General features: G+C 39.1%; 1 protein-coding gene across 5 annotated transcripts in view; it reads right to left on the bottom strand.

Annotated features, from left to right (window-relative positions):
* Nucleotides 1-3,838: 3,838 nt before the first annotated feature.
* LOC127506300 (rho GTPase-activating protein 21) overlaps nt 3,839-12,827 on the bottom strand; it is a 121,056-nt gene continuing 112,067 nt past the window's right edge. For all 5 annotated transcript variants that reach the window (XM_051882648.1, XM_051882647.1, XM_051882644.1 and 2 more), the window contains 2 exons: nt 9,663-9,694; nt 3,839-8,761 (listed from right to left, as the gene is read on the bottom strand). In XM_051882648.1, the coding sequence (XP_051738608.1) occupies nt 7,130-8,761; nt 9,663-9,694 (1,664 nt within the window). In that variant the 3' untranslated portion in view covers nt 3,839-7,129. The remainder of the gene's footprint in view (nt 8,762-9,662; nt 9,695-12,827) is intronic.

Here is a 12,827-nt window from a genome sequence, read left to right as displayed (position 1 = left end):
GTTATAGCAGCCAGAGAACAACTGATGATGAAAAGTCAAGGCTCAAGAGCCCAACTAAAGCAAATGCTCACTTCAAAATTGACTATTTTCAATATTCAAACATCAACATCTAAAAGTTTTGTATGAAAGAAATAGTCAAACTGGATTGTAATAAGTGAAGATGCTGAGATCTAGACAGATCTGTTAACGTTTAATGTTCTGAGCTGGTCATGTGACAGTGTTTTCAGTTTATTTAAATGAGGACATTTTACTTAACTGCCAGTCATTTGACTGTTTTATCATCTAACTGTTTTGTTATTGTATCAATTACAGATTATTTCTGTAATTTTACATACATTTGTATGCAATTTAGGAAAACAGAAAATACTGTATAAAAATACAGCCAAACAGAGCATGGGAAACGGAAGTGGACTGCCTACACAAAACCTGCATGGGCCCAAAGTTACAAAAGTTGCTCTGGGCCCGAACGGGCTGGCCCGCAGTGAGCCCGAAACTGTGGGCCCCACCCGGGCAAGCCCGTGCTGGCCCTAGCCCACAGTGCCCTCAAAAAGCCAGCATGGGTCCCGCAGAGGCATGTTTGCAGGGTAGTTACCGATAACGGTGTTCAGTTTACGTCTGCTGCTTTTACTGCCTTTCTGGAAGGAAGGAATATTTGTCACCATTGTTCCTCTCTCTACAACCTGGCAGCTAATGGTGCTGCAAAGAGTTTCAAAGGACCATCCAGCAACATAAGCCACGGAAACCTGTGGTAACTGACTTTGTGCAGGTATACCATGCCACTCCACATGCTGCAACTTGTACTTCACCCTGTTCACCGAAGGCTTACGCGGCTGCAACACAGAATGAAAAAGTACACTGATGCTAAGCAGGGTACTCACACTCCTTGTTTCCAGGAGAGGGATAAAGTGAGGGTACGGAACCCCTAACGTTCCGAAACTGGTTTGATTAGAAAAAATAACGGTTAATAACGTTATTTTTACTTTATTTTTGCATGTAGCCTACTTAATAATAATATATAATAATAATAATAATAATAATTTATTTATTAAAAAACAAAGAGAGTGTATTTGCCGTCTTAGCCAATAGGCCTACAATTATCTTTTATAACAAGATTCTGTCCAAATGTAAACCTATTAAACGAAAGGAAAAACAATGGTTTATAAATTGAAGTATTTTTTTCAAGATATTTTAATGTTTGCTGCATGGTTAAAAATAACGACGCTATTCCTGAGAGGAAAAAAGATAAGTCGCATATAGGCCTATACGTCGCATTTTATTATTGCATTCAGAAATAATGATAATAAAGTTATCAGTAAATAAAGTAAAATGTTTACAAATAGCCTAGCCTACATAGCTTTGTTTATAATGTTTGTAAACATAAATTTTGAACAAAACTGCCCTATATTATTTTACCACAAAACCTCTAAAGTTAACAATCTTTTCTTTTTTTAACGCCATTCCAGCTTCTATTGCTATTCAAGGCGAGAAACAGGTTTATTTATTGGAAATAAAACTAAATAAGATGCTAAACGAATTAATTTAAAGTGAATCTGTAGCCTACCTTTCTCATTCGGCACGAATCCAACTGTTTCCATTTTCGAGACGAATGCTAAACTATCATTTATTATATGAGCTTTATACTTCACTCGCATTATCGACGTAAAACATCATCCTTCACATATAACAGCACAGTGAGGCGGTGGTCACGGGTGGTAAACGGCAGATTGTATTACAGAATTGAATTTAACACTCTGCGATATCAAGTAAGCAATGAATTTGTGTGCGCGCGCGTGAGGCGCCGGCGCGACCACTGGATTTATTTTCCTTCTATAACACAGTAAACTGTCTCCGTAATTTATGGTCATACAGGTAAAAGCAAGACATCATTCATACATTTACAAAAGACACTCAAATAACGAAAATAAGCAGCATGTCTGTTTCCTTTCCTAGATCTTTGGAGTGCGCCACAAATAACCACTTTCGTTTTGTTAATGTGTAGACCTATTTTTTTTAGCCTATAGGCCTAAATATTCCCTTTTATTTTATATGTGTTATGTAGGTAGGCCTAGTTTTCTCCGTTCACAGAAGCACTGCAGATGCATGATGTGAAGTTGAAAATTGTACTATCTGCAATTTTCACTGGTTTCAAAACGCACAACAAGCTGCATATTACTTGACATTCATTTTCACTTAAATGTAGGCCTAATGCTTGACGGTTGGTGACATATATCATCGGAAAAAAATAATACCAGGGCATTGCTATTGTGACTTACCTAACCTATGTTGACTTGACAGCTGAGCCTGAGCGCATCAGCGCGGGCATTTCACACACTTTGGATGCGTCAGCGTCACATTTGCATAGGCTGTACTATTTGAATTCGTGATTGGTTGACTGCCAAATCAAAATATTAAACGGAACGATAAAATAACGTTAACCGGTTAATGGCCATTTCAAATTAGCGTTTCTGTTCAGAACGATTAAATTTGATTTCGTTTCCGTTTACGTTCCAGTCAAAATTTCGTTCGTTTCCGGTTTTCGTTTTTTTCGTTCCTTGAACCGGTTCAGAGCCCTGCTTATAAGTGAATTGCGTGAATTCCTATTTTGAAAAGGAAGTCAGAACTGTTGGTGTTGCGTAATGATATAATGTGTGGAGAACAGAAGTGAATAGTAAACAAGATGGATGAAGTTCGCTACTCCTGTGCTTCATTGTTTTTTTTTTTTTTTTTTTTAAATTCCTGACAGATAGCCTACCACACAAATAAATAGATGGACAAGATAACAATGCACATAATTCATATTAAATCGTCTATTTTACCCGATCACCACTACAAATTATATAACCTAGAATTTAAGCATGCAGTTAAAACAGTTTGATGCAAAAAGATTTGTTAACAGAACTGGTAGCTTCTGTTCTTGTGTCAACAAATTAGATTTCTAAAATCAGGGACTGGCCACAGGTCTGTGAGTACAGTTTGCAAAACTGTGGAAACGGATTGTGAAACTCTGTGCACAGATTATGAATTTGTGGGTACAGATTGAAAACATGAATGTACGGTTTACAAATGAGCACACAGATTAAAAAAATAAATAAAAAAAAATGTGGGTCCCCGTTTTGTTAAACCGAGGGAACAATTTAAGAATCGGTTTATAAACCAATGGAATGAATTGAAAAATAGCTGTACTTTGATAGTTTTAATAATAAAAGATCTTTTTTTTTAATTTTTTTATGGCCTTTCCCGTAGGCCATTCTGCTTGGAAACAAACTAATTCCTTGTTTTGAAGCACTTATAATTGCACAATGCCCTCTCCTGTTCAGAAGGAGAACAACTTTTGGTTGCACTTTATTTTGATGGTTGCCTTTAAAAATTCTGTTGACTATAAGTTATGTTGCACCTACATGTCAACTAACTCTCATTAGAGTAGCCTAATACTACTACTAATACACTAAAGGTGAGTTAATATGAAGGTGCAACGTTACTTATAGTCTAAAGGGGACCATCAAAATACCCAACATTTTGCACTTTGTTAAAATTATTAAAAATTAACATAAAAAATTATTCAAACATTTACTCTACCAGCCATGAGTTTGGACATGCTTGTCTGAATTTATGTTTCTCATGATCTTAAGGATATTATGATCAAATTTTTAGTTTTGTAGAAAATTACCCATACTTATGAACTTCTTTACAAACCTAAAAGAAAAAAGTGAAATTGGACCAGATATTTTTTGGGGAAATAATAATAACTCTAACAATAATAAAGAACAGGACTGTGTCCAAACTGAGTGACTGCTAGACCCAGAGTCTACATTACATACACTACCAATGACAATGAGAAGACGCTGACAAAGATAATTTATTTCCAGTGTTTTTGTTTTCTTTGCAGTTGGGAGTCACACATATGAGCATTCAGAGGTAAGATGAAATCTGCACACATAAGTATGACGTCATGCATACTCTTCCGAGGAATCACATGCTGGCTACACTGGTCAGTTCGGACAAAATATGTGACTTTTTAACAAAGGTAACATACACAAAAAATATACACATTTAAGTTATTGCCTCAATAGGGTAAACCAGGGTAAAGACATATCCAGTGGCAAAGCACAAAATGACTTAAGACTATGACTGATGAAGCAGTGGAAGCGCAGGGTCTGCTTTTGCATCGTTTTGTATAAAAATTTATTTTTCTTATTTTTTTTCTGATAAAATTCAGTCATCCATTCACAATACACATTCCATATTAACAAACAACAAAATTAAGAAATGGCACCTTTCCTGTCACCAGAACCAGTTGAGAGGCACTTTTTTGTAAAAAACATAAAAAAAAAAAAATTAAAAAAAAAACCTTAATTCCTTGTGATTTCACGACTTATTTTGCTGTTTGTAGTTTGCATTCAAATGGTTTAACATGACAATACCAGTAAGCCTGGTACTGCTACAGATGTTCAGGCTCTGGAGCTTTCGGTTTAGCACTTACTTTGACAATCCTGTACAAATATAAAAAGATTTCATTCTTCTTCCACATTAATGTCTGGCTGTTATGATGCACTGTAAAAGGGGTTTCCACAGCGCACAGCTCAGAAAACAGCCCATATCAGGGCTAACCTTCAGAATAAAAAACAAAACAAAACAAAAATACTTCAAGTACAGATATTATTTACACTTTTTCACTAATGAAAACTGCAACAAGCAATTTACGTGTTAGTCAATATAACAGCAAGCATATTACATTCTTCATATGAGTAACATCAGGAGTTTTCTTTTTTGTCCTAACCTTGGACAAGATGCCTTTTCTTTTAGTTTGATATCAGTATCCTTCAGTAACAGTTTCGCAAATGCATGTCTGTCCAAAAATTGTGCTGTCGCAGCAGCAGAGGCTGTTGGTAAACATTGGTATTGTACAGCCTCTGAATATCAGGCCACTTCACCGTCATGCATATATTACTTAGCTTTCAAGAAAAGAGCTCCAGTACTGATCCAAAAACAATGAGTCAGATAACTCAAAATTGTTAAAATTACTCCAGTTACTTTTTTATAAGCCTATACATTTAGATATATACAATTTATATTTATAATATATATTCATATTTATAGATACTTTTGTTTAAAAAAGGACAGGGGGACGGAAAATAAAGGTGGAGTAACCTTAGCTCTAAGTACATTCATTCATTCATTTTTAAGGCCTGTTCACACCTATGCACATTTGGCATGAAAATTCATCTTGATTTCTGCATGCGTTTTGTCTTTATACACCAATACGTAAAAATGGCAGGTCAAATGAAGATCCAATCTGACAGTAGGGGGTGCTTATAGAAAAGCAGAAATATCCTGGTGACCCAGGTTACAGAGCTGCACGATTCTGGAGAAAATGAGATTCACGATTTTTTAATTTCAAAAAGAGATCACGATTCTCCCACGATTCTGAATATAAAACTAAAAAAAATAACATGTAATTTACTAGAGGTTCTGACAAAATATTAATTGCTAGACTCTAATGTTTAATTAATTTGAATGAATTATAAAGAAATGTTTTCAAATGAAATCAGTGACTCATTAATAAATACTTGTTTCATTACTGAATGAATCAGTGTTTTTTAGGGCTGCACGATTTATCGCAATTTTATCGCACGCGATTTGGCAAAGGCTGCGATTATTTTATGCGCAGCTCGTCAGAGCTGTACGGCTCTGTGATCAGTAGTAAATGCTTCTCCATCTGAATGCCAGAGGGCGCTCTTGCGCAGAAACTGCAAATATGCCCTGCTGCTGAAGTAGAACATGCGTCATTCCAGGAAATGCCATACTATCGCTGTAGCTGAATGAACAGAATATTGAAACGTTTTGACTGATCAAACATGACTAATACACAAGACTGCCTTATTCTGTGTAAGAAGCCACATCATCTCACAGAAGGACGCTCAACTGTCGTTATGAAGTGAGTTTGGAGTAAAAACTGTTATTAAATGTTGTCTTTTCTTGTACAAGATGTTAATAAATGCTTCTCATGTCTGGAAAGATGTGTTGCGTTTTCAAATGCACGATATAAGTGATTCAAACTTGCAGTGCTTTCAGATGGATTAGCATTTGGAGCCATAGTTCATTGACAAGCCGCGCATAAAAAAAAAAATTAATCGCACTAAGCCAAATCGTTTAAGCGTGATTTCAATGTTTTTTTCCTAATCGTCCGATTAATTGTGCAGCCCTAGTGTTTTTGAACTAATCTTTTGAATGAATGATTCAATGACAAATACATTTTTTAACAGTCACTTGTCGCCACCTAGTGGCATAAAATGTAATTGAAACAATCGTTATTTGAAGCACCAAGTTAGTTTCAAAAGTTGGTTTGCTCTATTTTGATGTGTTTATATCCTAAATTTAAACTTTTCTCTCAGTACCTCTGTGATAATCTGAATATATGTAACACAGAAATACCTACTGTGTGGTTCAAAACTGCTCTCTCTAGCTCAGCGTGGCAGCATAAACACAGATTTAAATGTTCAGGTATTATTTTTGTCAAAGGTTTAATAGACACGGGCGAATCGCTGTAAGACTGTGTGGGTGTTTGAATCGAGATTGTGGTCTTTTTATGATTTTAATGACACAAAGCGCTGCACAACTTTCAGAATCTGACACCCGCTTGTCACGAAGAAAGAAAATCAAACAGCATTTACATGCTTTCAAACAGCCATTCAGATATTTGTATGCTTATCAAACATCATCAAATACAAGAGAACAGAGACTAGAGACCTGGTTTTGGATTCTTCCTCTGCTATTCACTGCCATTTAGGAAAATAGTCTCTTTGTAAGCACCACCAAGTCGTAGTTTTATGAAATGTGACCAAAAGTGCAAATCTTAATGGTTGGCCAGTTTTCTTTGCAGTGCCGTGGAAAAGAGATTAGAACCCCCATGGAAAAATTCTGTCGCACTGACAGCATGCAAATGTTCACATCGGACTGAACAGATGCAATGGCAGTTTGTGTCAGTCTGAACAGATGCCGTTCATTCAAATGAAAATGTTTATCACACCGAATTTTCACACCAAATATTCATCTTGGTTTGAACAGGCCTTTACACACACATTATGACACGCTTACACACACTTACACACATGCAGATGATTCTTTTCTTTTAAAGATATTGGTAGAATCGTGAGCGCACCACTTGGGCTCCTGACAATTTCTGTGGATGAGCATCATCTCCAGAATTCAGGCTGTTTTTGGATTTGCCCTTTGACGTGCCTCCGTTTACTTGTTCAGAGCTGGACTGAGGACATGGAGAGGCAGAAGGATTCAGTTGCTCAGCACTCTGCACACCTACATGGGTCTCTCCCGCTTCTGTTGCCTTTATCCCTACTTGACTTTCCATCTCTAGACTGGCCTGTGAACCCCCAGTTCGACGGTTCTCACAAGCAATCCAGTCCCGAATAGACATGTCCTGAGAGTCGCACTTGGGTTTAAGGCGCTCCACCGCAGACAGTTCGGCACCTTGGTCCACCCCGCCCTGTTCCCTCCAGTCATGAATGACATCTAGTTCAGCGAAATCCCGCTGGCCACCCATAGTATGCCGCCGCCGGATGCCCTTTTTCTTACCACGCATCTCTGTAGAGCGAGCCTTCTGCGTACCGACACCGAACATATCATCAGCGGAGGCGCGTAGACGGAACTTGAGTCTCTCTGTGATTTTAAGATGCCATGCTGGCTCAACTCTTTCCGATTCAGTACGCAATGGGGCGCTCAGGCTGCCGGTGGAACGGCCTCTCTTCATCACCTCCAGAACTCGAGACAGTCTATTTGATTCATTTTTGCTGACCCCACCACCAGCCCCTGCCTCCGCAGATGAATCGCTGTCCGTCTTTTGACGCAAGGATCGCCTCCTGGACAGAGAGTCACATTCTATCAGTTTATGGGAGGGCAGCAAGCGGCAAGCTAGTTTGGGTGTGATGTTTCCACCATCTTCTGTGGTTGGTATGTCTAGTCCTGCAATGACAGGGCTAAACATTGGGAAGTCACTCTCGCTGTCTGTTTCCATTGGTCGTCCCTCACTGATGAGCTCACTGCGCTCGTCATCTGCTTCGTCTCCTCCCCGGCTTTCAGTCACAGATTGCACCTCTGGGCTCAATGTGATGGATTCCATTCCTGTCAGGAAGGTGGTAGAGGAAGTGGTTGAGTAGTCTGAGGTAATAGAGCTAACCTCTGCGGTCACTGAAGCCCCCCCAGAAACTGGAAATAGCTCAGGGGCCGGTGGTGTTGTTGTGCCCCATTTCCGAGGTCTGGTTCTGGGTACAGAGGCTCCAGAGCTCATGGTGCCCAAGTCTGAGGTGGTCTCATCTAACTGTGAAGAAGGATCCGAAAGGGATAATTTGGGAGGACCAGAGGTGCGGCGGTTGAAACCGGGTGAACATGAGAGCTTGGGCAAGGGGGAGAGAGTTGAAGAGGGTTTGTCTTTCATAAAGAAAGAGTTCCTGTGCTCCTTCTTGTTCTTTGGGGTGGACTCTGCACTTAAGCCATTCTTGTCGTCTCCTACAAGTGACTTTCTGCACGGGCTGGACCTGCCTGCCAACTCCTCCTGGCTTTGATGATTCTGCTTTTGAGTTGGGCTATCCATCTTGGTGAAGATGGTATCAAGGTCGTCATCAGAGCTGCTGGGTTGCAGCTTCTCCTTGTGCTTCTTTCGTTTGCGGTTGGCCGCAGCAAAGATGGAGGAGACTCGTGGCTGAAGAAACTCGCGGCTGCAGTGGTCCTTCCCTGATCCCCAGGACCCCTGGACACAAAGAAAAAGAAAGAGTAACAGATTCAGTCACGGGGAAAACAAAACAACCTTGTAATCCAAGGAGCCATAAAGCACTGAGGCCTAGCAAGGAAACATGGAATAAAAAGCCCAACCGCTGCCCTTGCAGGAGGCTAACCAGAGTACTCCACCTGCTTCTCTGATAGCAGCACAAATCAGAGGTTGAAGGACTGAACATAGAAAGAAACATTAGAAACAGGTACTGAGCTCCAAATCAGGCTTCTTTTTCAGAACAGCCACATAGCACAAGCGGCACCCGCAACACCAACAGCACTGGCACATGGAAAAAGCTGCATGGGTTGCATTTGAAAACAAAGCTGGAGCCAGATGACAGAAAAGGGGATGGGAATCGTAATCCATTTAATGGATCTTCTAGTACTTTTGAGGAAGCACCAAATATTTGATTCTAATTACACTGTACAATATACTTTGTTGTTTTATATTATAGTAGTTTTTTTTGTATTGCAAACAACTCTATTGAATGACAATCTCAGTGAATGCCAGTTATTAATTCAGTAACTTACAGTGAATGTGCTGTTTTAGAGTAGTTTGAGAGAATGATTCATTAAATAGAATGTTATACGTCAGACATTCAATAACTGTTTAAGAAATGGTTCACGATTCCCACCCCTATGCAGAAATGCTTAGTGCACATTCTAGCAACAACTCATTTCCCCGTTACACTGAATGCAGTGCATGTTCAAAGCATGACACGATGGCCTCTGATCCATCTGTCCAGTGTCTTTAAGATGGCGACTGGCTCTTGGGTGCTACATTGGGAGTCGTGGAGTGTGTCAGCCTGGTGCAAGAACTACACTCACCCACTATACCTGATATTTTAGAGAAGTGCCCACGGTCCAAGAATCAAACTCACCTTAGATTTAGCAGAGTCACTGGTTGGTGAATCTGTGGAGAAGAAAATAGTAGCACATGGTTAGAGGCTTGTGCATGTCCTTCTACTGATCTAAAACAAACTGATATACAGAGAGAAGGTGATGTGTAAAGAAACATATGCATGAATAAAGATAGTGCATGACGACGAGAGCGTGGCAAACAAGGGAAGACAGGAATGGTGAGCAGGCGTGCATGCAGACAAACAAGTGAGCGACGTTTTGTTGTAACGCTTAGATATATATTCACCAGTAGGGAGCAATCTTTCACATGTAGGACCATCCACCAAACACAGACAATATAGTAACATGAATCTGGTACGAAAGGAATTTTTGTGGTTGCAAAAGAGATCAGCTGAACTTGATGAACCTCTTTATGAAGGAATAAGTGCAACTAATAGGATGCATGGAGAGTGACACAACACCACCGAGTACACATGAAATGATAAGGGTCTTGCAGGCAGTGTCAGTGACGGGTGTCATACATATATGACCTATATGAACATCTGATTCTGACATACTGAGATCCTTAGAAGCAGATATACAGAACCTTGACTATCTCAATGAAAAAAAAAAAACCTGAGAAATTTTTAATTCTCTGTACATTTTAAGTAGAATACAACTAAAACTTAAAGGATTAGTTCACTTCAGAATTAAAATTTCCTAATAATTTACTCACCCCCATGTCATCCAAGATGTTTGTCTTTCTTCAGTTGAAAAGAAATTAAGGTTTTTGAGACAAATATTCCAAGATTTTTCTCCATATAGTGGACTTCAGTTGGGTCCAGCGGGTTGAAGGTCCAAATTGCAGTTTCATTGCAGCTTCAAAGGGCTCTACGCGATCCCAGACGAGGAATAAGGGTCTTATATCTAGTGAAACGATCGGTCATTTTCTATATATATATACACACACACACACACTTTTTAACCACGCATTACGTAATCAAGTTGGAAAGGTCACGCGTTACGTACATGGAAGTACCGCGGTAGGGCAAAAAAACTCCATCTCATTTTTTCTTCCAACTTCAAAATCGTCCGACATCGTTGTTTTACCTTTTTTTTTTTTGGTAAAGGCCGTTTGTCTTTGCACGTTTGTTTTGCAGACACTGGATTGGTACTTTCGCCTACGTCACGTGTGACCTTTCCAACACGATAACATAATGTGTTGGGTATCACAGAGCAGTGCAAGATGAGCATTTGTGGTTAAAAAGTATAAAAAGGTGGGGTTTTTTTTTTTATTTTAGAAAATGACCAATTGTTTCACTAGACAAGACCCTTATTCCTCATCTGGGATCGTGTAGAACCCTTTGAAGCTGCATTGAAACTGCAATTTGGACCTTCAACCCGTGCAGTGAAGTCCACTATATGGAGAAAAATCCTGGAATGTTTTCCTCAAAAACCTTAATTTCTTTTCGACTGAAGAAAGAAAGACATAAACATCTTGGATGACATGGGGTTATTAAATTATCAGGAAATTTTAATTCTGAAGTGAACTAATCCTTTAAAGTAATCAATAGCTTACTGGGTTCAATACAAGTTAAACTCATCTGTGACATTCTCTGTCAATTATCACAGAAAGTAATTTTGACTCGTCTCTAGTAAAAAAAAAAAAAAAAAAACTTAACAGTAAAATATACACATATTATATATATATACTTAATATAGACAAATTAAAAGTCTTCTGGCTATATACATATCAATATTGAACCTACTGTACATCTTGGTCATGTTAACATGTATAATGACACATAACCATAAGCTTGTCTGTATATAACAGTAGCATCACTGATAAAGTCCCATTTAGACAGCTTTAAAACTCAAATAACACATTTATGTATAAGCGCTTCAACGAAAATACAAGTTTCACATACCTTTAAACCATTTCCCCATAGACTTCCATTCTAAGTGCATTACTGTAAAATTGTACAGACAAGTCAAACTTATTTTCTGTGTCTCAGATGCTGTCCACACAGCTTAAAGGGTTAGTTCACCCAAAAAAGAATTTTCTGTCATTAAGTACTCACCCTCATGTCTTTCCAAACCCATAAGAGAAGTAATTGTTGAATAAAGTCGTTATTTTGTATTTATTTATTTATTTTTTGCGCACAAAAAGTATTCTCGTCGCTTCATTACATTAAGGTTGAACCACTGTAGTCACAATGACTATTTTAACCATGTCTTTTCTACTTCTATGGGAGATAAAAACCTCTCAGATTTCATCAAAAATATCTTAATTTGTATTCTGAACATACTTGCGGGTTTGGAACGACATGAGGGTGAGTACTAATTTAATTTTTGGGTGAACTAACCCTTTAACTTGTTTTAAACTTGGGATATGTCTTTAAGGGAATTTAGTGTTTAATGGTAGTGGGAAATTTTACATTTCAACAATTAAATCTACAACCCTTTACACTCTACTATAGTACTATGTGCGTGATGCAGAAATGATTAAAGTAAAGAAAATGCTCATCTTCGTTAATTGAAGTGATAGACTGGGGGGTTTGATGTTTAATGACAGTGCTGAATTATTTGATGTATGCTGTCGTGACCACAATGAAGACGAGACACTCACGGCATGAACCAAGGTCAGAAGTGACAGGGGTCAGAGAGGGGCTAGCTACGCAGAAAAGATGACACTATGGGAAGACAGAATGCCAGCAAGGAAAAGTTAAAGAATTGATTCACTGATGTCTTTGCTCCCATTTCATTTTCCATGGCAAAGACTACAAATTTTGGAGGCTTATTTCTTCTGTGTCGAGCCGAGCCCCCCTGCACACCCCTTGGTGAAATATGGTATGACCGAGTGATATTCAGAGCCGAGTTGCATTACCATGCTGTCTCTCCATTTGGCCAGCGTTCAGAGAGAGAGAGAGAGAGAGGGGCGAGAGACGGCGAAGAGCCTTTGAGACAGCAGCACTGCTCTACGCCAGGTAAACTCACAAACCACACACGCCCCACAGAACCCAACACTTCTGCTGCGCTTTCCCTTTGCACATTTTTGCTCTCTTTTCTCAGTCGCCCATGTCATAAAATGCGGGGGTGTCTGCAGACTAGGCAGCTACACTGCGGGCAACAGTCCTCCCTCTTCCTACAGTTCCAGCTGCCCATCACGGACACTACTGAGTCCATCAGTGACATCAAGGTGTGAT

This window comes from Ctenopharyngodon idella, chromosome 23 (genome assembly GCF_019924925.1).
Source record: "Ctenopharyngodon idella isolate HZGC_01 chromosome 23, HZGC01, whole genome shotgun sequence".
Taxonomy (NCBI): Eukaryota; Metazoa; Chordata; class Actinopteri; order Cypriniformes; family Xenocyprididae; genus Ctenopharyngodon; species Ctenopharyngodon idella.
This window is presented reverse-complemented; position numbering and strand designations above follow the sequence as displayed.